Source organism: Lepidochelys olivacea (assembly GCF_965140295.1).
Source record: "Lepidochelys olivacea isolate rLepOli2 genome assembly, chromosome: 9".
Classification (NCBI taxonomy): Eukaryota; Metazoa; Chordata; order Testudines; family Cheloniidae; genus Lepidochelys; species Lepidochelys olivacea.
This window is the reverse complement of record NC_140419.1, coordinates 31,434,378-31,458,966: the sequence shown is the minus strand read 5'-3', so window position 1 is coordinate 31,458,966 and position 24,589 is coordinate 31,434,378. Positions and strand designations below refer to the sequence as shown.

The 24,589-nt window shown below is 40.3% G+C and overlaps 1 protein-coding gene across 2 annotated transcripts; it reads left to right on the top strand.

Annotated features, from left to right (window-relative positions):
* DIPK2A (divergent protein kinase domain 2A) lies at window positions 1-24,589 on the top strand. Of its 2 annotated transcripts, none has more exons than XM_084640064.1 (3): window positions 1-1,038; window positions 16,834-17,137; window positions 21,770-24,589. In XM_084640064.1, exons 1-3 carry the CDS (start codon window positions 385-387, stop codon window positions 22,099-22,101), a joined length of 1,290 nt encoding a protein of 429 aa, XP_084496190.1. In that variant the 5' UTR covers window positions 1-384; the 3' UTR covers window positions 22,102-24,589. The 2 variants fall into 2 exon arrangements, with proteins under 2 accessions (XP_084496190.1, XP_084496191.1); XM_084640065.1 differs by lacking the exon at window positions 1-1,038 and adding an exon at window positions 1,461-1,604.

Below are 24,589 nucleotides of genomic sequence, written 5' to 3'. Positions count from 1 at the left end.
CGGCTCCGCCTCCGGCTCCACGCCCACCTCTTTCTCTCTCGCGCGCGCGCGCGCGCGCCGGCCCCGCCTCTTCCCGGGGAGAGGGTGTGCGCGCGCTCCCCCACCGCGGCCGAGTCCTGTGCGCGCGAGGCTCCACCCCGCGGGCAGGTGGGAGGCAAGGGGGTGCTCGGGAGGCGCGCGCGCGGCGGTGGCGGCGTGGCTCCTCCCCGGGGCGGGGAAGTCCGGGCCGGCGGGCTCGCGGCACCGCCCCCTCCCCCCTGCGGTCCCCCTCAGTAACTTGGCTGCCTTTTATCGAGCGAGCCGCGCGGCGGAGAGTTTGCTGGGGCCGGAGCTGCGGCGCGAGCGAGCGCGGAGTGGCGGGGAGGGGGGCCCCGGTCCGGGACGATGCTGCGGCTGGTGTCGCTGAAGTTGGGGCGGCTGTACCGCTACGTGAAGCTGGCGGTGCTGGGCAGCCTGGCGGCGGCGCTGGTACTGAACACGCACTCGCTGCTGGCCTCGCTGCAGCGCAACGAGCTGTCGGAGCGGCGCTTCCTGCAGCTCAATAAGTGCCCGGCTTGCTGGGGCACCAGTTGGTGCCGCAAGTTCCTCAACGGGCAGCTGCGGCTGGAGAGCTGGGGCCGCCTGCGCCTGCTCGACTTCCTCAATGTCAAGAACGTCTACTTCGCGCGCTACGGCGAGCCCCGCGAGGGCAGCCGCCGCGTCGTGCTCAAGCGCCTGGGCTCGGCGCAGGAGCTCGCCGACATCGACACCAAGATCTGCCGCCGCGCCACCGGCAGGGGCCGCTGCGACCTGCTGCAGGCCCTGCACGCCACCGAGTTCGCCAGCATCAACGGCGACGTGCGGCTGCTCACCCCCGACGTGGTGGAGGGCTGGTCGGACCTGGTGCACTGCCCCTCGCAGCGCCTGCTCGACCGCCTGGTCCGCCGCTACGCCGAGACCAAGGACTCGGGCAGCTTCCTGCTCCGCAACCTCAAGGACTCGGAGCGCATGCAGCTGCTCATCACGCTGGCCTTCAACCCGGAGCCGCTGGTGCTGCAGGTAACGCCCCTCCGCCTCCGCGCAGGTACCGCGCCCCATCCTGGCTGCCCTCCCGAGAGCCTCCCTTGCCCACGCGCAGCGTCCTGGGGAGCGGGTGGGTGCGGTGCTAATCTCCTCCCGCTGGCCCAGCCGGGTGACAAAGGTCGGTGCCAGCCTAGCCACCCTGCTCTCCTTGGTGCTGCAGGAGCGTGTGCCGTCTCCTTCCCCGCCTGCCCCTTGCCCAGCCCTGCTGCCAGGTAAGTGCCCATCCAGCCAAGCGCTGGCCCCGCCGAGCATCGTCTGCGCCTCTCCTCTGTGTTCACGTTGCCAGCAGCGCCTTTAGTGGCTGCTTTGCTGTGGCGGGAGAGCAGAGCCGTGCGTGGCTTGAGGAGGGCAGATGGTGCAAACCCTCCTGGGAAACGTAGTCAAGGGCAGGGGCTTCTGCTGAACCAGGCGCTAACACCACGCTTCACCTTCTCCAAACCCTCTTCCCGAACAGCGAGCTGCGTTCCCAAAACGACCTTGGAACGCCGGGGAAGGAGTCTGCTCTGCCCCTGTTGAGCGACACGGGGCAGGGATTGTGTTTGGTTTGTTTTCCATTTAGCTCTTTCCCCGAATATTCCCCAAAACTGAGTCTCCGCTTTCGCACCCCTCCCCCTTATTTTGTAAATGCTCTTTAGTGGTGGGGAAACATGGAGATTTCATTCTCTTTTCACTGCCCCGCCTCCCATGGAAAGCTTTCTTCTTCTATTCTATGGCGATCATCTGAGAGGGTGAAGAGAAACAGCTGTTCTGCAGGTAGCAGGCTTGGCAGCACTGTCTACCTTCAAAAAAAAAAAAAACAAAACAAAACCCAAAAGGGGGTAGTGGTATATTTATCCCTTTGTCTTGTTAGTAGAGGGCTTTAATCCCATGCCCATCTCAAATTAATAATTTGAGAAGTCCTTAAACTTTTGTCAGAATACTTTAGCTGATCAGTTTCCTGGGATCAGGATTAGTATACATGGTTTGGGACTTCTGTTCCTTTTTCATAAACTCTCTCATTGTTAGAGTCCCTCCCAGTGTTTTAGAGTTTTATGTGCTTTCTCAACTTGGCTGACAAGAATGTATACTTAGTCTGTTTCGACAAACTTGGATTTTGATCAGACTTTAGATGCAAATTCGTGGAAATTTGATAATCTCTTGTTTGTGATACTAGTTGTTTTGTCTTGCATAAATACTACTTAAACTGAACTGTTGCTGCCCCTTGTTTACATTAAGCTGAAGTATGCACTTAGTATGCACTTAGAAAGTTACTGGACTTGAATTTTGGTCCAGTCTTTTCTTTTTTTTTTCTTAACCATTTTTGTCTCTTTCTGTGCTTGGTTTCAACTAATTAATACCTAAAGGAGGAATTTTGTAACTGTATTTTAATACAGTAAACACATTATCATAGAATTACTATAATAAACGTCTGGTATTTTGCTAGATATTTGGCCAAGAAGCATCCAGTTGATTGTCAAATAGCCAATGCTGTGGAGATAAATTTACTGGCAGTTAAAGGCAATCTCCTGATTAATTTCTAGAATGCTCATTTAAGAAAGGTGCATGCATTTTAATGTATTTAGAGGTATCCTCAACTTGAAATCTGGTTACCTTTTTTAATGGTTTATTTTTTTTGGATCACCCATTCAGCCCACCTGGTGATTTCTCTGATTTTACAATTATATTTAAGATGAGTTTTCCCTTCCTCTTTCCTGTGAGGAAACACCTACACAGAGGGGAGCTCGCTGACTACATAGTGAAATGCATTAGACAAAGGGCTGTCAAAAGCCTCTAGCAAATAGACTGAAAAATTAAATAACTTTTTCTCTGGCCTTTCAATTTATAGTGTAAATTGTAACAATGGTTTTAAAAATTGGGCAGAAGTAATTATTTTTAGTTGGTGTCCCTTTTTAACATATGGCTTTTGCAGTGAATGTAGATTGTGGTATACCAAAGCTAATTCTAAATGTTTTTGCAAATGTAAATACAGGTTCAGTGTAAGTCTTAGTTTTGAAAATTAGCACTGCAAACAAAGAAATGTGATACTTACACCACTTAGTATCCGCTTTAAATGCTTTCTTATGCATTCCCATCAAATAAGCTATTTTGAGTTTTGCAAATTTTGAAATTTTGGAAAAGGTGAAGTGACTTTCTAAAAGACTGAAGCAATTAGACTTAAATGTATCAGCATTTTAACTGAAGTAATTCTGGGAAATGACTGCAGATTTGCAGAACAAGTTTAAAATAATGAAATATGTCAACATTTATGCATAGGTAGCCACACTAAAAAATAGTAACTTGAGATTTCTTGGAGGATTTTATAAAGTTGTGTGGCCTGTTAATCATGGGATACTCTGTCATGTGGATTTTTACAGGACTGAATAGGGTAGGCATAGATTACTAAGATTTTTTTCCCCTCCCTATTGCCTGGATTTTACTTAAAATCTGAAAGCTTGTGTCCTTTAGATTACTTTTACAATTCTGTAACTTTTTTTTCTTTGCTTTTAAAAGAAACTTTCCAGAGAGAAACTGTCGTGAAGACAGAAACCAGTGAACATGGAATGGTGTGAAAACAAATCTTTCCCTATATCCTGTTGTTCCTATTCACTGAGGACAACTTGACCTTTACTGTGAATTAGATACTAATATCTAATGTGTTGTAACTGAATTTTCTCTTTTGAATTGTGACCAGAAGATGGATGGAGATGGTTGAATTAATATGTTTTTACCCAGTATTACAAAGACAAATTTAACCATGTGGAATACTAAAGTTACAGTGTCCCTACGTGTCTAAGGAATTAAACATTATGTGCTGCCCAGGAAAAGCACACATTGCCTTTAATTCAGCATACATTGGCATTTTTCATCAGAAAACATTCTGTTAGAGTAATTCTGTCTAGTTTTAGTTTCAGGAGCATTGAGGGTTCATAAAATTAGATCTTTTGGAGATCTTATTGAAGTTGGATGCTCTTTCAAATCATAAAAAAGAAGCTACGTCATTTTAAGGGAAAACTAACTTGGAACGTAACAAATGTGTTTACGTTAACTTTTTGAATTAACTAGACTTCACATCTAGCTTTCACTTCACTCTTTTCAATTTTGATAAGTGCAATTATCAGAAGAATATTAACTGGGGAAAAATATAGATAAGAATTTCCGTTCTCTATCATGAAACTTGTACTGTGACGGTAGCATATAGGAGACCCTTCTTACTTCGTAAGAAGTAAAGGTATACTGCTCTCAGATGTTTTGAAAGGTTTGGCGGTTTTTATTTTATAAAGCTAAAGTATTCAGTACTTGTTTCAATTGCAGTGGGTAAGGAAGGAGTGGGAGTGGGAATTGGAGATTTGTTCTAAGAATTTTCTCTTCTTGGAGGATTCCCTTGTTGTCAATAAAAACTTTGAAGAGATTAACAATAGTAATCAATGTTAGCTGTTTGTTTGTAGCCAGACAGTATAAAGGAAGACTTTGCCAAATTATGTTCTGTGGATTATCTCCTAAAAAACTGTCTGCTTAATTTTAATATACACAAAAAGCATATTCTATCTTCAGGTTGAGGAAATGCTTTCAGTATCGGATCTGTGCATTACTGATCTGTGCTTTTTCGTTAACTTATAGCTGTAACTAAATATAAACGTTTAGGCACTGAACTTAGATTTATAATGGAAAAGCTGACTTTAATCATCTGCTAAATCTAAAAGGAGTACTTGTGGCACCTTAGAGACTAACCAGTTTATTTGAGCATAAGCTTTCGGATGCATCCGATGAAGTGAGCTGTAGCTCACGAAAGCTTATGCTCAAATAAATTGGTTAGTCTCTAAGGTGCCACAAGTACTCCTTTTCTTTTTGCGAATACAGACTAACACGGCTGTTACTCTGAAACCTACTAAATCTAGTGACTTGAGGATTATAAAACTTTTTATCAGAGATTGGAAGCTTAGCTGGAAGCCTATTTGACATATGGATTACTCCTAAAGTGGCAGTGCTTATGTAATGCATACTGTCACAATTGACTGACAGTTTTTGCGTTAGCCAGTTTGAAGGTTCTGCTTTACCCTTCAGTTAAGCATGGTACACTTCTGTACAAGTCATAGAAGTTAGGGAATCATCACTTACATAGTTTAATTATTGAGGTCTAGTGTAAAAATACTAATGTTTTTATTTGTTTTGCAGTAGCATGTTTTTACTTCATCCTTACTAGTAAATCTTAAACAAGCTTTTATAGACTGACTCTATTTTTGATTCACTAATTCATGCTAATTTTTGTAGTACAACAAATTGCAGGACTGCATATGATTTGGTACAGTTTTACATCTCTGAGTACCAAAAGTGTTATAAGCTTCAGTGACTCTTCCATAATATGTTCTGTGTTTAAACAATAAGAAAGGGTTTACCTGGTTAGAAGTTGCATGTTTCATCCACTTATGTGGCAGGTTGAAGAAGAAATTTTAGATCCTCAAAATATAAATGGTATTGATAACACTTTCATAAATATTTTTTACATCTCCAACTAAAAATTTGTTTAAAACAAAAAAGCCCCTGTTTGCAATAATATATATATATATATATATATATATATATATATTAAATTAAATTAAATCCTAGTTTGTAGCTGAAATTGATATCTATTTTAACATACTTTTTATATAAATGTTAATTTCTTTGGCGCCTAACTAGGATTGTAAATTGAGTTTCATTTCTATGTGGCAACAAAAACAATTCAAGTTATTACTACACAGTTTAGTGACAGGTGTTTTCTTAGTGCAACCTTTTATCTACAGACAGCTACATAGTGACATGAAACACTGAACTCACTTTCAAAAATTGGTGGGATGCTTTTTTTTACCTGTATGAATATCTGTGCTCTACCTCCACACAAATCTTTTTTTGATTACTTTAGTCAGGATGGCAAAAGGATTTTGACTTAGTCTGTTTGCTAGCAGACAATTTTAGTTGTCTAACTGGAAAATTTGTGGCTTTCTCAGTTTTCGGCTATGGTCTAAAACTGACTGGTAAACTAAGGCTATGTCTACAATATTTCCTATGTCTGCAAAACTTACGTCGCTCAGGGGTATGAGTATTCCATCCCCCTGAGCAACGTAAGTTACACTGACATAAGCACTAGTTTGCACAGCGCTTTGTCACTGGGAGAGCTTCTTCCACCAACATAGCTTATGCCGCTTGTGGGAGTGGTGGGTGTGGTTTTTTTTTTTATGCCAAGTGGAGAGTTCTCTCCTGTTGGCATAGAGTATCTTTAACATATGCGCTGCAGTGGGTCAGTGTAGACATGCCCTAAAATAAAAAATTGTTGCTGCTGTGAGTGTCTAAAGGCATTCATTTGTATTTTGTTTGTTGTGAACAAATACCAAGATTGCTTGTTTTTTATTTTAATGGTTTTTAGCGTCAGTCTATTGGTCTCTTTTTTTTTGTTTGTTTGTTTAGTCTTCGCCTTAATATAAATTAAAATGATACTGTTAAAACCAGATAAGACGGAGTCAGAACAGAGGGTACCTAACTTGTTTCAAACTCAAATGAAAATTGATTCCAGAAATATAATGGATAATATTTGTCAGGCTTGCAATCTAGAGCTGATCAGTGCTGTCTGTTGAATCCTCAGTATGGATCTCATCCACATACGCTTACACTGCAGAGCTTCTTGCAGGATGGGAGCATATCACTATACCCATGAAACTTTGTCCTAGGTCCCCTACCAAATGGGTGTGTGGAGTAAATATATTTTAGTGGAGAGCAAATAACCTGAGGGAGAGTCTCTGCTTGGGCCGTTCATTCATATTTGCATCAAGTGATTTAGTGTGCTTTGTTGCATCTTATTTGGGCAGGCTTGTGGAAAAGTCACAATATGAGTGTGTTTCTTTTTTATAAAAAGTATTATCTTGAAAGGCTACTATCTTGAGGGTTAAAGCTTTGTTAAACAGGCATGCACACTTGTGTGGAATTGATTTTGTGCCAATCATTGATATATTCACTCTTTTTCGCCCTCATCTAGTAACTCTGTAAAGTGGTCCAAGAGACTATCCATTTTTAAACTGCTATATAGGCAGAATCCAAGCATTGAAGCGAAGGGTATGGCAGGTAGTGATTGATGTATCGGGGATCGATTTATCGCATCTAGTGTAGACGTGATAAATCGATCCCCGATCGCTCTGCTGTCGACTCCTTTACTCCACTGTGGCGAGAGGTGGAAGTGGAGTCGACGGAGGAGCAGCGTCAGTCGACCTCGCGCTGTGAGGACGCGAGGTAAGTCGACCTAAGATACATCGACTTCAGCTACTCTATTCTCGTGGCTGAAGTTGCGTATCTTAGGTTGATTTCCCCCCGCACCCCCACTGTAGACTGGTAAATCTGGCATTTATTTCTTCTGCAGCAGCTTCAAGCACATAAATTTACCCCGAGACATATACCACTGAGTTTAACTTATATAAGAATAACTTTCAGACATAAGGATCAGGATTGTTTTTCATTGCTCTGAGTTTCAGCCAATGAAATTAGATCTTCTTGAAAAGCAAGAGACTTTGGTCACATGTATGCAAATGTCCACAGATTTGCTTTTCTTGATAACCTTAAGACCCTTGGATTCTAGTGGCCTGACTTAGTTTCTGTAGTATATGGCTTCTCTACACTGTGTTTGGTGTAATTTCACTGTTACAAAATGTAGCTGCCTCATTGCAAGCGACATTATATAAATACTCCTAGGTCAGTGCAGCACTGTGCTGCCTCCTACATAGGCTTATGGCAAAGTTTGCAATGGAGTGCTTTATTTCTGTTCCTGAAGGGGGTGGACAAAACCACACTGTATTAATGTAGATTACACTTCGGTGAGGTAAATTTACATAAAATAAGTAATTACATCTTTTCTGGACTAACAAGTGTTCTTTTAATAAGGTAAATGCTATATTCTCTTTTGATAGTCCTTTTCTTTTTTAAAATAGTGCTTGAAAGTGGGTTTCCCACTGCTATTAAGAAATCTGATTAGGAACATCTAAATTGTTAGGTGGAGTGGTGGAAATGAGTTGTTCCAACAGGTTAACTGATTCACACTTTTTTTTTTTGTCAGTTGCCTGTTATCCTTGTCTTCGTTCATAGAGGGAGAATTTCTTTACAGGTGGAAAAATACTAATATGTTCTCTTATGCTATATATTGCCTTAATCATAATTTTTGTCAGTGAATCTGTATTAAAAATGCACCTCTTAAACAGTTGATTGAATGCTTTTCTTTGGTCTGCTATCATGACTGAGTGTAAAATGTGTGCTAGCAAGCGTCTCAAAGTTGCGCACTTATAACCAAGTAGCTGTTTTTGAGCTGTGGGTGGAAGAGGTTTTAAGAGTCATGCTAACCCTATTTTGTTTAGATGCAGATCTGACAGTAAGCTTGCCTTCAAACAAATATAAGTATTTAATTATATAGGTGTACCCAATACTAATAATTCAAGCATTTGGTTCAGAACTGTGCTATTTATAGTTCAGTAGTTAGATTTTAGCAACATTTTTATTTAGCTTTTGTTTATAACGGCAGCTAAACATGTGCAGTGGGAATTCTGTTGTATGATTTGTATGCATTTTTTGGCTTTTAAAACAGTACAAAGTGAGATTTTTTTTCTTGTTGTAGCAGACATAATGATTTTATTTATGCAAATATTTTCAAAAGGTAATAAAGTACCAAAAGTTACACCTCTGCTTAAAGAGTACAAATCGGCACTCCAGTTAACAATTCTTTTCAAAATCACAGTGAATCTAAAACTGCTAAAAAGTGTCATATTCAGCAATATAATATATATCTCCCCTTCTTGTGCTACTGATTTGGGTAATGAAATGTAGATTTGACTATTACATGCCAGTTGGAAAGGAGCCAGAAGCAGAGAGCTTGTTTGTACATGTGCAGACATTGGCAGGAGTCCCTCTACTTTTGTTGTCAGAAGAACTTTTTGTTGCCACAAAGATATAAATATATCTGTTTTACAATATGGTGTGTGGTTGTTGCACCAACATTATGTTTGGAAGGTTCACTTTTTAAATACAGCAAGCCAGTCCTAGGATCTCTTAAAGGAGGCACTGATCATGCTGAATCTCATAGTAAGTATGTGTAGCATATGAAGACCAGTTTGGTGCTATGGCTAAGGAACTAATGTGATCCTTGGATGTATAAGCAGGGGAATCTAGAATAGGAGTAGGTATTGCGTCTGTAAGTATATGGTATTAGTAAATTATTAGAATTCTGTGTCTGTTTTCTTTAGAAATCATTGAGTATGAAGCTGAACTCATGGCTAAAGTATAAACACTCTTTGAACCTTTTCAATGATTACACAATGATAAAATGTCTTGTACTTAGTGAGAATCTATTAAAATCAGTTAAATTGTGTAAATTAGAATTGAACACAAACTGGTAAAGTCTTTTGTTGTTTGTTGTTAAATATGAGTAAATTCAGGTTAAGATCAATGCCTGCAGTAGAGCGCAGATCCAGATGCATTAGTGTGAGACCGGAGAAATTTAATGTGCGTGTATACAACCCAAATGTTGACCGTAAAAGATTACAGTGGACTGGCTTAGCAGTGAGGTTCAGGGGCAACCACTTAGTAAGTAGCACAGGGCCAGCCCCCTGCTTCTGTTGCCTGAGCTACTGGGAAAGTGAGGGTGTTCCAGGATTCTTACATATGTTGATCCAGGACTAAGCTATTGGCTCTTTTTATGTCCATTTGTAGCTCTATGGTCCCCACAGCTACTGGAAGGGAGAAGATGCTGACTCCCCTCTTTGAGAGCCTCCCAGCAGCTGCAGTGCTGTGAGGTCTCCCTTGCGCTAACCCTCCCCCAACTTTTTTTTGACATGGTTGGGGTGGAGTGGGAGGAGGAGCAGGGCCTGTCCCGTGAATAATTAGCTCCGCGTTGCTGCAGCAACAGCAGACTGATTCTTGGTGTTTACTGTGATCCAGAGTTAAAGCAGCAATGTTATTGGCCAAGGACTTGTTAACTTCATTTTCCTGGTGTTTTGCAAAACCGTGAACAGCAACAAACGCTAAAATGTCTGTAGAATGAAGAAGACAGCACTGCATTGGTTTACACTTTCTTCACATTTAGGAAGGCTACCTTCCCAATCATAAGTCTAGAACCTACAAGGGCTTAAATTTTGCAGGAATTAATGACTTAAACCCTATAATCCAGCAATTTGCTTGCCATCAGTTAATGGGTGACTGGATTTCTCGAGCCCTGAATCAGTATAACTGGCCCTTTGACACCAGTGTTATACCAATAAAATAAAAACCAGCAGGATCTTATTAAAGGGAAAAAGGCAAAATACCACATTTACTGTGAATACAGAAAGAATCCTAGTAAGCAGTTAGTTATAGTTATAACATTCCATTCAATCTCATATTTATTCACACATTCATTCATACACACACACACGTTCTGCAAGGTTGTTATCATAGTTACCAGCCTTAGAGTTGCTCATGCCAAGCCACTGGCCAGGTGGCCTGGACATGAGGAGGGAGCAGGGCCTTGTCAGATGCTCATCTGATGCTCCTGGAAGTTGGTTTGCAGAATCAGACCCCAAAGTTCTCACTTTTTAGAGTCTATTTTTTATAGGAATTTCTTCCTATGCCAGTCTATGGGAATTGCTTCATCATGCTGTTGCTGAATCAATCAGCAGATAGCACATTCCTGACGGCTCCAAGATGTTATCTTGTTCTTTGGTTCTCCCATTCTTGAGGCTGTTGGGTGGATTCCAGTCTGCCCTCTGAGGGGGGGCGGGTGTCCCTCTGGTTATTTCCACTTGACGCCTTCTTCAGCCGATGGACACTGGATTCTTAGGCTGGCACCTCCCTGATCGTTCAGTTATTATCCACACCAAGCATCCATCCACATACATCCTCTATCTCTATTTTAATCACAATTGTTAATACAACAAAAGGGCGGGGAGTCTCTGGGTGCTGTTTCTGTTGTTAGAGTATTGCTTTGAGTCTCTCTCTCTCTTGTGAATTGCTTTGAGAACAGACTCTGTCTTAGAATGTACTAACACAATTAGCAGCTTGCAAGTTTCACACATAGAGGGAGAGAAACAGTACCAAAAACCAAGAGACCTCTTCATTAGTAATACCCTGGAATTTAAACTCTGGGGAATCAAACTCATTTGTGATTTTAATACAGAACTTCTTTAATATGATCCAACACCAGTAGAACCTTACTTTTGCCCTGTAATGATGTCATCAAATAACAGTAATACCTAGCCCTTATAGTGTGGCATCTGTAGAGTCAAAAGTGCTTTTTATAATGGATGTAGGTATCTATCCAAATTTTATAAATGAGGATACAGAAGCACAGAGATAAAGTAACTTGCCTAAGGTCTCACAGCAGGCCATTGGCAGAGTCTAGTTTCCAGAGTCCTAGTCCAGTGCTGTTTGCAGTAGGCCACCCTGTCTATCTAACAGCTGTGGTTACCCTTCAAAGAAATCCAAACATGATACAGTATGGAAATGCACAGCTAAGACACGCAGACAACTTTAACTTTACCCTGAAGTGATGCTGTGTAGCGATACTGATTATGTTTAAGACACTTCAGTGTTTGTAGTCCTAGATTAGAGGAAACTGATTTTATTCTTTAACCCTTTAAAAGAGAGAGACTCTTAATCTTTACTCCATTTCAACATAGATTTTTGTTTGGGAGTTTCCTTAGGTTTAACTATTAAATTCAGGTAGAACCCTAATAAATAAACCCAGAGAATATGCAACTATGCAGTATTTCCTATGGTTTGAGATACACGCACAGTGTCAACCATATTTTTTTTTTAATTGTAAGGATAAATTCACCAGTACACCAAAGCAGCCAGATTACCCAGCCAGCTAATCTGTATTTGCAGCTGCTTTGCATTGCAAACCAGTCGAAGCACACTGGTGAAACTGACCCTTAATTTTTAATTATTGTTTTGGAGGACTATTAGTGAGACATGTGCTATGTGAAATGGGGTTCAGATAGAGATATGTCTCTGAATCCTAATTTAGAGGAAGAATGGTGGCTAGTTGTTACTGTACTTTCAGTCTCGTAATGGAACCACTTAAAAGTTACCTGAGCCTATCTGTATATATAACTGCTATTACACAGGTTACAATAGATAACTTAATTATGATCTGATTTTGTCAAATGTAGTCAGTGCACAAGAGATTTCAACCTATATGGAAAGTTTGAAGAGTCTGTGCTCTGTTCAGGACAAAGAAAAAATTGAAGATCCTAATTTTTTTTAAAGAACCCAGGCTTTAATTAATTTTAATTTTAAACTAATGGATTTACTTGTAAATTCACAGAAAACCACATTCTCTACTCAAAATTAGTCCTGTAAGTTTTTTGAAGGGGGGGGGGCGGGAGAGGATATGCTGTAGTTTTTATAGAAAGAAAACAAAGGTTGAATCGTTTCAGAGTCACAGGCATGTTGGTCTGTATTCGCAAAAAGAAAAGGAGTACTTGTGGCACCTTACAGACTAACCAATTTATTTGAGCATAAGCTTTCGTGAGCTACAGCTCACTTCATCGGATGCATACTGTGGAAAGTGTAGAAGATCTTTTTATACACAAAGCATGAAAAAATACCTCCCCCAACCCCACTCCCCTGCTGGTAATAGCTTATCTAAAGTGATCACTCTCCTTACAATGCGTCTGATAATCTGCCATGTACATTGGTCAAACTGGACAGTCTCTACGTACAAGAATAAATGGACACAAATCAGATGTCAAGAATTATAACATTCATAAACCAGTCGGAGAACACTTCAATCTCTCTGGTCACGCGATTACAGACATGAAAGTTGTGATATTACAACAAAAAAACTTCAAATCCAGACTCCAGCGAGAGACTGCTGAATTGGAATTCATTTGCAAATTGGATATAATTAACATAGGCTTGAATAGAGACTGGGATTATGCAAGGTAACCTATTTCCCCTTGTTTTTTCCTCCCCTCCTCTCCCCCCCCCCCCCCAGATGTTCTTGTTAAACCCTGGATTTGTGCTGGAAATGGCCCACCTTGATTTTCATACATATTGTAAGGAGAGTGATCACTTTAGATAAGCTATTACCAGCAGGAGAGTGGGGTGGGGGGAGGTATTTTTTCATACTTCGTGTGTATAAAAAGATCTTCCACACTTCCCACAGTATGCATCCGATGAAGTGAGCTGTAGCTCACGAAAGCTTATGCTCAAATAAATTGGTTAGTCTCTAAGGTGCCACAAGTAAAGTTTGAATCCCCGTTTAAGTGGTCCATGACTAGGGCTTCTGGCACTATGGTAATTTTAAATATTGATATTAATAATATGGCACTTAGTCTTAATGGAGTCAAGATTAGAGTCTCCATAAAGATCTAAAAATCCTTAAGCATAGTAAACAAAAACTATTTATTGACAGTTTTGGTTGCATCAGGATGCACCCCATCCACCCAGAACCCTAAAAACATGGAAATAGTGACGTTGTGTGTTCCTTTCCATGTACATATTGACTATAATACTCCATAAGGCTTCCCTCTCTAACAGATACCAAAAAGGAATATATATCCTTGCTGCATCAAACTTGCACTCAAAACATGAAACTTGAACGGTGACCTCATGCTTTGATATCAACATCTCTCTCGTATTCCATATTCAAGTTCAGTTAATTTAGGGAACATACCTACTTTTTGGCATGCATTTGGAGGTGGAAGTGAAAGCCTTATGGAGTGAGTATGTGCGTGCCTGCAATGCTACTGATAACCATATGAAGCTGAAAAGAATGCCCAAGTCTTTCCTCTTAATTTAATATTTCCATGCTTTTCAGGTATTAGGTGGATGGCGTGTGTCCTGGTGCAACTGTGTCACTAAACCTCATCTTTATTTGATAATTTCCTAGGTTTTTTTTATATTGTTTTCATGGAGTTAAGTAGATAAACAGTGTTCCTCCTGCTTTGGAATTACAGGCAGAAACTGTTGCTGAAGTTGCTTCTGACTGTGTTGACTATCCTTAAGGGAAAGAAAGGTTCTGATGTGCTTCAAAAAGGCTATGTACATGCTGCAGCTTGTTGGTATAAGTTATGTCACTATTGGGTGTGAATAAGCCACTCCCTGAGCAATATAAATTGCACCAACCTAAGCACTCTTGCCCACATAGCGCTGTCCACACTGGTGCTTAGGTCCGTGTAATGTACGTCTCTCAGGGGGTGGCTTATTCACACCCCCAACAGACATACATTTTGTCGACATAAGTGGTGGTGTAGACATAGTTGATGGGAGAGCTGTCTCCCATTGGCTTACAGTAGCTTCTCACTTAACGTTGGCCAGGTTAACATTGTTTTGTTGTTGATCAATTAGAGAACGTGCTCCTTTAAAGTTGTGCAATGCTCCCTTATAATGTCATTTGGCAGCTGCTTGCTTTGTCCACTGCTTGCAGGAAGAGCAGCCCGTTGGAGCCAGCTGGTGGGGGCTTGGAACTAGGGTGGGCCAGCAGCCCCCCTATTAGGTCCCCTAAGTTCCCTGTGCAGCAGCTGCCCAGCAGGCTATCAATTGCCTGGCAGTTCAGCTGTGTCGTCCCCGTCCCCCTCCCGTCCCGTTCCCCCCGCACCCCCACTGCTGTGAGCTGCTCCTGGGAGCCTCTTGCTTGCTGTGTGTGTGGGGGGGTGCCAATGTCAGGGTTTTTCCCTCCCCCTGCTCCTGTACCTTATCTCCACAGAGTGGAGTGGGAGGGGCATGACAGGGCTCAGGATGGAGGGAACTTGCTGGCAGCAGCTGCTGTCTCAACTTGCTGATCTACTTAAAAAGGCAATGTACTTAGAGTGGGGTTAGCGCGCGCGCACACACACGGTGTGTCTCGGTCTCTCTCTGCCGTGCTGTGTCTCCTCCCTCTCCTCCCGCCATTCGTGCTCTTTTGTAGAGTGTGAGGCTACATTAACAACAGTGTGTTAACCCTTGAGGGTTCAGCCGAGTGCTAGTTCATCATTTAGCTGTAAGGCATTCCCTGGGAAATATTCCAACCTCTGACTTCACCACCTCAACCAAGCTTCACAATCATTGCTGTGTACAGTATTAAATTGCTTGTTTAAAACTTGTACTCTGAGTGTGTGTGTGTATAAAAAAAAAAAAGTCTTTTGGCTGGTGAAATTTTTTTTCCCTCGAACCTAACCTCCCCAACCCCATTTACATTAGTTTTTATGGGGAAATTGATTTGCTTAATATGGTTTTGCTTACAGTAGCATTTTTCAGGAACATAACTAAAATGTTAAGCGAGGAGTTACTGTACCTGCGCCACTGTAAGCTCTGTAGTGTAGCCATAGCCTAAAACTTTATCCCAATTTTAAAGTTACTGGAAGTAACTGAGCTAAAAGCAACTCTTCATGTTTAGTACTGATGACCTAAACTGTTAACTGGAGGGAACGTCTAAAGAAGTCTGTTATCACTTGCTTCCTGAATGAAACACTGTGTAGCTTCTCTTGGAACTCTGGATACAACCAGGACAAGCTGTAGCAACTAGTTTTATGTGTGCATTACACTAGCAGGTCTACCTATTGTTTCCCCTTCCTCGGGGTGCTCTGTCCCTGCCAGCATGAAGCATATCTCTCAGCTTTCAACTATGACAATGTAGATACCTATGAGTGTGACAGCTGCCATCTTGGCCAATGCTAAGGACAACCAGTGACCTCCAGAGCTAAAGGCATCACTCTTTACAGCTTGTATTAAAGAGCCAGCTCTCACCTCAAGAGCCTATCAGACTTTCATCCTCTGTGGTTTCGACATGGGAGGTGCATAACACATACTCTGACTAATGGGTTATACAGGCAAAATTTGTTACTGATGACTGAAATGTGAATTTTGGTGATTTCATCCCATAGTTAAGTTAAAAATATATATATAATTATTTTGAGGTCTTCCATATATGAATATATAGGTCAACAGCAGAGTTTCAACCTGATCACCTACAGAGCTGTAGTTTAGACCTTTGCTTTTTGAGCTGCTAAAGTAATTGCTAGACCCTTGTATGGCCAGCTGCTGAAGAAGGACTTGGCATGCACTTTCCTAGGGGGAAACCTTTGTAGTAGATTATATTAAAATCCAGGGTTCCTGATCACCATCCCTAACTCTGAATGTGTTTTATAGTGGTTAGAGATAGACTAAGCAGACTGTTTTGTGTCACTCTGAAAGGCATCTTGATGCAGTGGATAAAATTGGGGTTTGTCATGTTAGAGGCCCAGGTTCTCTGCCTGAAATGACTGTGTGAACTCTCTGATAACTTACTTAAAATGAGGGTGGGCAGGGAGGAGTATGCAGCAGATCCTCCCTGAATGCCTTTTAGGTTGGGATTCATGGTTTTAACCGTTTAAGAAGGGTAGTGAATTGCATTGGAATTTGAACTACAGATGTCTTACAGCTCAGAGAACTATCTCATTGACTGGTACACCTCCTCCTCCCCTGAACTGAGTGCTGGTGGTGGCTGTGCTGTGCTGGATTTCAAAGAGACTTTTACAAGAGAAAGGTTTAAAGTTCCTGTTAAACTGAAATCAGTAATGCAATGCAGCCTTAGCTGCTGATGCATAATAGTTCCATTCAAGGAAACTGATGGTTTTTATCGCTCTCTGGTGACGTCGTTATGATAGCAGTGCTAGAGGTATAGTCGCACTTGCAACTATTCTTTCAGAACTATTAAAATTTAATTGGAATGTGCTTATCCTCAGTGAGTGCTGTGGTCTGTAATTCCCTGAGAGTTAAATCTGTTAAAATATACTGGTGTTCTCTATTTACTCAGTATTAACAACAAAATCTGTTCATATGCAGAGTTTTCCATCTGATGAGGGCTGGCCATTTGCAAAGTACCTGGGAGCATGTGGAAGAATGGTGGCTGTCAACTATGTTGGAGAAGAATTGTGGAGTTACTTCAATGCACCATGGGAAAAACGAGTGGACTTGGCCTGGCAATTAATGGAAATAGCAGAACAACTGACAAACAATGACTTTGAATTTGCACTCTACCTCCTTGATGTCAGCTTTGACAACTTTGCAGTTGGTCCTAGAGATGGAAAGGTTATCATTGTAGATGCAGAAAATGTTCTGGTGGCAGACAAAAGGTTAATCAAACAGAGTAAGTTGTTCTTCCTCTCATGTCCGTCCTGCTTCATCTTTTACAATTTGTCTTAAAAGAATATGAATGCTGTGAATTTCTGAAACAGGGACTTTTAATTCTACAAATAGTATAGTAATTGATCTATAACAGAACTATAGAACTTTCACATACTTGTAGAAATCAAAATTGACAGGTGCTCAGGTATATGTAAGAATCACCTGAATTCTATATTGCTGGTATTCCTGTTTTACAAATACACAAAGCTGGGGGAGAGGGGGCAAAATTACTTGATGTCTGCTAATCATGCTTAAAAGTAGTTGTTGCAGTCTTTATTTTTTTTTTTTTTTAAATGGTTCAAAGTGGCTTCACTCCACCTTTTCCCTATAATGGTATTTTTTCTGTTTCAAACTCTTTTCCTTCTGTCTCAAGTCATGTGCTTTTTCCCCTTTATGTTGGGTTCTTTACTTGATTCAGCTAAGCTTCTCCCATTTTATTTATACATAATGTAAAATATCTGAATTGGGGTTACTTCTGTGCTATTCTTGGTGACGCTCGGGGTGAAGCAAACTGACTCTATCCCCCAGCTACCGAGTGAAGGGATAGTGCTGGGATTCCATCTATCCCTTGACCTATAACAGCCTCCAGCTAATAGGTATCTAACTTGATATCCTTTCCCTCCAATAACTCTCTAATAGCTATAATGAAGCAGGAATGTTCTGTTTCAATTTCTTGGTTCCTCTGGCTTGCAGCAGCCTAGAGGCTCAGGATGGGTGAGGATAGAAGCCACTGCTATTCCCCTCCCCAATCTCCTGGCTGCTAGGAGAGACAGGATGTCTGTTCTACCCTTGTTCCAGACTTTGTCTTTGGGCCCTCATTTTCCATAAATAGTGTCCGTCACTACCTCTGCTGAGCACAGAACTTAACAAAGCAGCAGCCAAGAAAAATTGACCAGAATTTCTTCAGTAACACTCTCTGGTGCAGAGTTCTGAATAGCACCAGTGAAAAATTGTCCTTTTTGCAAGCTGCAGAAACTCAAGGTAGCAACAGAGGCCTTGAATAGTCAGGCTGTAGACTTTGATAGCATTATATTGGTTTATAATTTCTTCAACTGAATAGGTTAATTTTACAAGTCTAAGGACTGGAAACCTTTAAAATGAAAACTTAAATTCTACAGGAGTTCATGGCAGTAGCCCAAATGACTCCTGTTTGCCTCGGATGTGTGGATTATTCAAACTTTGCAAATACAATTAATATCATTGAATTAAATTCTAGACTGTATTTTTCACTCCTGTGCAGTTTTTCAATACAAAGCAATATTTTTTTAATAACACTCACTAGTCCATATTTCTCATAATGTATTTAGATCAGATCTCAGCAGGGGATGCCAATAAATCCTTTTAATATGTTGGATAGCCCACAGTTTCAGTACTGACTCCACAAACTCAGACGTGCACCCAGATTTCCCCTTTCTTCCTCCCCGCCCCCAAGCCCAGGTAATGTCTAGGTGTTGGGAAATATTTTTAAAATGCTATTGCAAACTTCGTGTCTCACCTTGTTAATAAAATGTCTAGTTTTCCTTTTTGGAAAATTGGGTCAGTGAAGAAGCTTATGTATTATTATCCTGAGGTGACTGTAAGTATCTACATTTTAAGACTGGCCCAATTAGTCTTTTCGGTTGCTTTCATAGCAAATCCATACGTGGGGTCCATAATCTATTTAAGTATTTATTTGTAGGTCCCCACGATCCAATTACCTTAGTATATGAGTGTCTAGTCTTATTTTTCCGTTCACCTCTCAAATATGAGGTAATTTAATTAGCTAAGTTTGAATCAACTTTTTTCAGATTCTGTTTTTTCTTATCTCTTGAGTCTACCTTTCATTGCATAATTATTTCAGTGTTTTTATCACAGTCATCCCTTGGCCTTTAGTAGCTTGCTGTGAGAGCAACACATTGTAAGTGCATCACAACTGTAAACTAATTATTAGCCCAGAGACTGCTTTCCAATAACACTGGTTTGTCTTCTGTGTACATCAGGCAATACAGGTGCTTAAGGGCTCCAAAAGGGGACACACACAGTTGATTTCCCCACTAATAAGAGGAATTGTCTCAAACCAGGCAATAGTATGTAGCTTCTAGGGAGAAGCTGGAATATAAGTTCTTCCAGGAAACTCTGAGGGAGCTGCTGTATCCTGCTGAATTGCTCAAGGCAGCTATTTCCCATTTGTAATCAAGGTAATTATTTTTGTCAGAGGCAAACTTTCTGTTAGACAGAAGTCTCTAGAGAAGGAAGGTTGCCAGGATACTGTTGCAACACTTGTCAGGAGTTCTGTTATGTATACCTGAGCAAAGTGTGGAAGGTTTGATTTCACCTATTTGTTTACTGTTTATCACTTGATTCACCCTACACACAAACTCTAGATGATTTTCTGGCCGTCACACTCTCTTTTTTTTAAAAAAAAAGGAGAATTTTTTTTTTCTCCTTAGGGCTAACTTAACATCTATCTAGGGAGGGGCATTCAGGTCACTTTTTTCTTCAGATATAAATGATTTATAGGGGATGAAATCAAGGCTTAGCCACAACATAAAATTTATACTTAAGCACCCTTTTATAGCTACAATATTTTTGGTTTCCAATGAAGTTCTAAAGGATCTATATAGTTAAAATATAGTACTTGGGGGAGAAAGCCATCAGTGTGTTTTTGTTTTGTCTTTTTTATGGGAAACTAGACTCTGTAGAGTAATTATAACATCCTGCTGTTCACTGCTTGATGCCTTTTAGCATTTCTAATGATCCTTAAGATATTGTTACTTTATAAATTCCACTTAGAGCTCAACTTGTAGAAACACTGAGATGTCTAAGGACTCTTGAAATGCGGGTTATAGCTTAAAATTTTATGTGCACAAAAGGTTTCCTCACAAAAATTTAGCCAGCAGATGTTAGGGGGCTTATTCCTTCATCCACTTACTTCCCTGGTCCTTCTCGCATGAACAGAGAGCAACAATACCCGAAGTTCAAAGGTGCAAACAATTCGATGTTTATTGGGGTGAACTTCCAGCAAGCATGATTCCAGTTTCCTTCCTTAGTATCCTCCTTCCCAGCTCTGACACCACAGAGCCTTACACCTGTGTCCCTGTTCCCATTCCTGCCCTTAGCCAAACATTATTCCAATTTCCTTACCCCCATTCCCTCGTCCCATTTCCCCCGTTAGCAAAACATGATTCCAATTTCCGCACCCCCATTCCCTGTTCCCATCTCCCCCTCCCACCCACGCCCACTCACTTCCTCATTGACTACAGATTATATAGTAAAACTTGAGTTCTGCTTAGCTATACCTTAACCAATCATTTTCCTGAAATTTAACTAACCAATCCTAACATATTGTAACATGATTATGTAACCAATTATATCCCACCACCTTACTTAGTTTACACCCAGCAAAATTAATTGTACAGCAGACAGGAACAATCACAGAACCAGACAGAGATTATACAGACAAATAATAGCAAAGTGGGAACTATAATGACAAGACAATACAGAAGTGAGGATTTCACATCCCAGCTATTGATAAGTGAGTTCTTGCCAGACAGGATGCTATCAAACTAAGTTTCCTTTTACATTTTCTAGGCACTTCCCTTTCTCTGGAGGTGATAGGAATACAATCCTGTCCTGATAGTGCCTAACAGCCCAATAGCACCTTATTTCAATGTGACTAGTTTGGAATGTGAGGATGTGACCGTTCGCTTCCCAGCTTATGGCTGCCTCTGCTGCTTAGCCAAAGGCCTTAGCCTAAGAACAGGGCCTCAGACTGTCACAGTAAGAGAAGGCCTTACACCAGCAGACAGTGATTTTGATTCTTTCTTTTATACTTCTAGAACTAGCCAAGTGATAAGAATACACCTAAATTCTTAAAGTATAGGCCTTTGCAGACAGGCCTGAATATCTATATCCTAACAGCAAATAACTAGGAAAGTTGTGAGGGACAATGGCTTGAATAATTGTATGACCTCATGCAGGGACTTGAACTTGGATCTCCCACATCCTTAGTGGGTGCCTTAACCACGAGGCTATAAATCATCACTGGACTTTGACTTTAATTATTTTTGAGAAGTAGAACAGCTTCAAGAAGAGAGAGTGAGGCCCATACCCAAATATTCCATAGCCCAGTGGCTAAGGCACTCTCCTGTAATGTGAGAGAGCAAGTTCAGATCTCTTCTGCACGTCAGCAGAAGGGGAAGTGAACATGGATTTCCCACATTTCAGATCAGTATCCTAAGCACTGAGCTAAAAGTTATAAGGAGGGCACCACCAGCTCACTTCTCTTCGTGCTGTTTTGTGAATCGAGTCCTCTGCTTTTGTTAAAATACCCAAAACAGAAATTAAAAATTTTGAGTTGGGGGTGAAAACAGTGTTTTGTTTTGACATTTCAATTCTTTAGTTTGGTCATATGTGAATGATTTTAGGTCTACTGAAACTAGGTTCTTTTTGGCAAATAAACTTTCGTGATTTTTTTTTTTTTTTTTTTTTTTTTTTTTTGCACCTGGCTCTACTTACCGGTTTCCTGCAGACTAAGCCTTTAGACGTATTTTGTATTAAATGTATTGTTTTCCTTCCATCTCACCCACGATATTTTGCCATTTTTGTTTTACAGATAAACCTGAAAACTGGGATGTATGGTATGAGAGCAAGTTTGATGACTGTGATAAAGAAGCTTGCTTGTCCTTCTCGAAAGAGATTCTTTGTGCTCGTGCCACTGTGGACCACAATTACTACGCTATTTGTCAGAACCTTTTATCAAGACATGCCACCTGGCGTGGCACTTCCGGAGGACTACTTCATGACCCTCCAGCTGAAATTGCCAAAGATGGCCGACTTGAGGCCTTGCTGGATGAGTGTGCCAACCCAAAGAAACGATATGGTAGATTCCAAGCTGCAAAAGAACTACGTGAATACCTTGCACAATTAAGTAATAATGTGAGGTAGTCCACGGTGAATTAATCTCCTTTTTGTAACACTGGCTAAAACACTATCACAAAGACACATGGAAAAATGAGGTTTTGAACTCACATATTCAAAAGAAACATTTTTAAAAAAAATTAAACTATCTGATCAATTATATAAATGCCATAAAATATTATGGTGTTTAGAGGATGTTCCTCTGTAAACAGACATGGTACTTATCTAATTAAAACTTGAGCTACTATTGACTGTTCTCCCTGATTGCCTGGGTGGGTCAGATGAGATAAGACTGTGATAGCTTAATTGACAGCTTGTCTGTCAAAGGGTACTTTACATAAAACTGCATTAGTATCACAGTTTTGTGAAGCTAGCTGATGCTTTTACTTGGAAAGTCAAGTTAGACTGATGGCCTGTTTTAAAGGCTTTTTTCCTGATGTCGTTGTCTCATTTTTGTGTTCAAACACCTTACTGAAGTGGTATTTACATACATGCAGGTAAATCTAGGTGTCTGTTGCATTGTTTCAAATTTAACAAGTTTTATTTAATACTGTGCAGTATATTATTACTATGAGTGCAGGATTCCCATGGTTACTGTCTAATCTAAGTTCTTACCACTGTATCTTACTGTGTGTATTACATTTTTAAAAAGGATATAGACATAAAGCAGACTCAGCTGTCCTGTATGAACCATAATACGTTCATATGTGATTTTTGTAGTTCTGCTGTTGCAGGTATCACTTGATGATGTAGTTACTGTACAAAATTTCAGCCTTCCATGCAAGTATGTACACATAGCCATTCAACAGGGAATTGTTTGTATGAGCAAACAGTCATTTTTAACTTGTGGGGGAGTATATAGTAAAAAGCAGTAGGAATTGAGGGTAGGTGTAAAAATAAGATCACTAGTCCAGTGTAGTCAAGCATAAACCAAAGAAAATGGTTGTGTATCAGTCCCTACACTAGTTTTAAAGCTGAATTATGTACTGTAGTAATGCTAATCCATTATGGAAATTTAAATTTCAGTGCATCCTTAGTTACTCTTTTTTTGAGAAACTTTAAGCTACTAGTTAGTGCTTGAGGAAAATTCAAATTTAAATTTGAAGAAAATGCCTAGCAGGTTAGCATTTGTTCTGTATCATTCACAAATCTGCTGAATTCACAATGTAATGAAATTTACTGAATGTTTATCCATCGGTTTAGTCGTTAAACTGACTATGCCACGTTCGTGCTACAGACCTTGCTTTGAAATAAGTTTTACTATTTGAATTGCAGTAAAAATGGTCCCTTTAATGGCTAGTGTAAACCTGAGATTGCTCCTATAAATAAGAATTTGCATAAAATATCAATCACTATCCAAATGGTACTTTCTTGGAAGATTTTTTTTATTTCATTTATACAATAGCTACTGTAGTGTTCCATTTACCTGAAGTGTCATAAAATTCTACTCCTAAGCAAATATACAAAGGAAAAAAGTAACAGTTGTAAATTAACCAAAATCATGGTATTAAACAATTTGGAATGAGCTGGGTATGCACGACCATTCATGACAAAGTCAGCATGGCTATTAAATACTACTGCAAAGACAGATGGAAATTGCTGCTAGACCAAAGTTTTGCTGTAGGAGCAGAGTGAAAGAAAAAAGCAAATTGTAATTCAACACTGATTTGGTTCTTTTTTTTTCTCAAAGCAGGTGAGTGCGGTGGTGGGGGAAGTACCGCTATATAAAGATGCAAAAGTTCTCTCAGATTTGTTAGATGAGTGTACTAATGACTGTTTTGCACAGCTCTGGATTTTCACATTGGATCCATTTTGCATATGTAGTCATACTTTACTGCAACTCACTTGTCTTAATTTTGTTTTCAGAAGCTAATATCTTGCACCTTTTATTTTCCTATTTGCTGTTTTGGTTTTTTTGTTTTGTTTTGTTTTGTTTTTTGCTGTTTTACCAGCTGTGCTGCAACCTCTTTCCCTTCAGATACGAGTCTTTAAATCGGCTTTACACTACTTTTTTTGTCAAAATACACTTATTAGCAGAAAATACATTGAAAAATTGACATTAAATAACACTAGCTGCCACGCAAGCCTTGTCATATCAGTGATGTTGATTTTTAAACACCCAGCACATTATCTGATTGAGTTGTGTGTGATTATTAAAGGGTAACAGAAAACACTGCCAGCTCTGATTAGTACTTGAGGTAGTCTTGTAACTACCAAATGTCCCTGGTTAGATTTGGTTTAAGGGTTATAGTTCCCTCTGAAATATATTGAGAAAGCTGATTCGGAAAGGAATCTAGAATTTAAAAAAAAAAAAAACTACAGGGAAAACACTTACGTGGAAAGCAATAAATTTTGTTCAATTTGCACCTATCAGATATTTATTGTACAATGACAGTTTATATTTTTAGTCATTGCCCATTAATATTGATGAACTCTTGGTGAAATATTTTTGAATGAGACATTTGGGGTTTGTATGTGCATTAAAATTGTCTTTTGTACTGCAAGTTACTGTTTA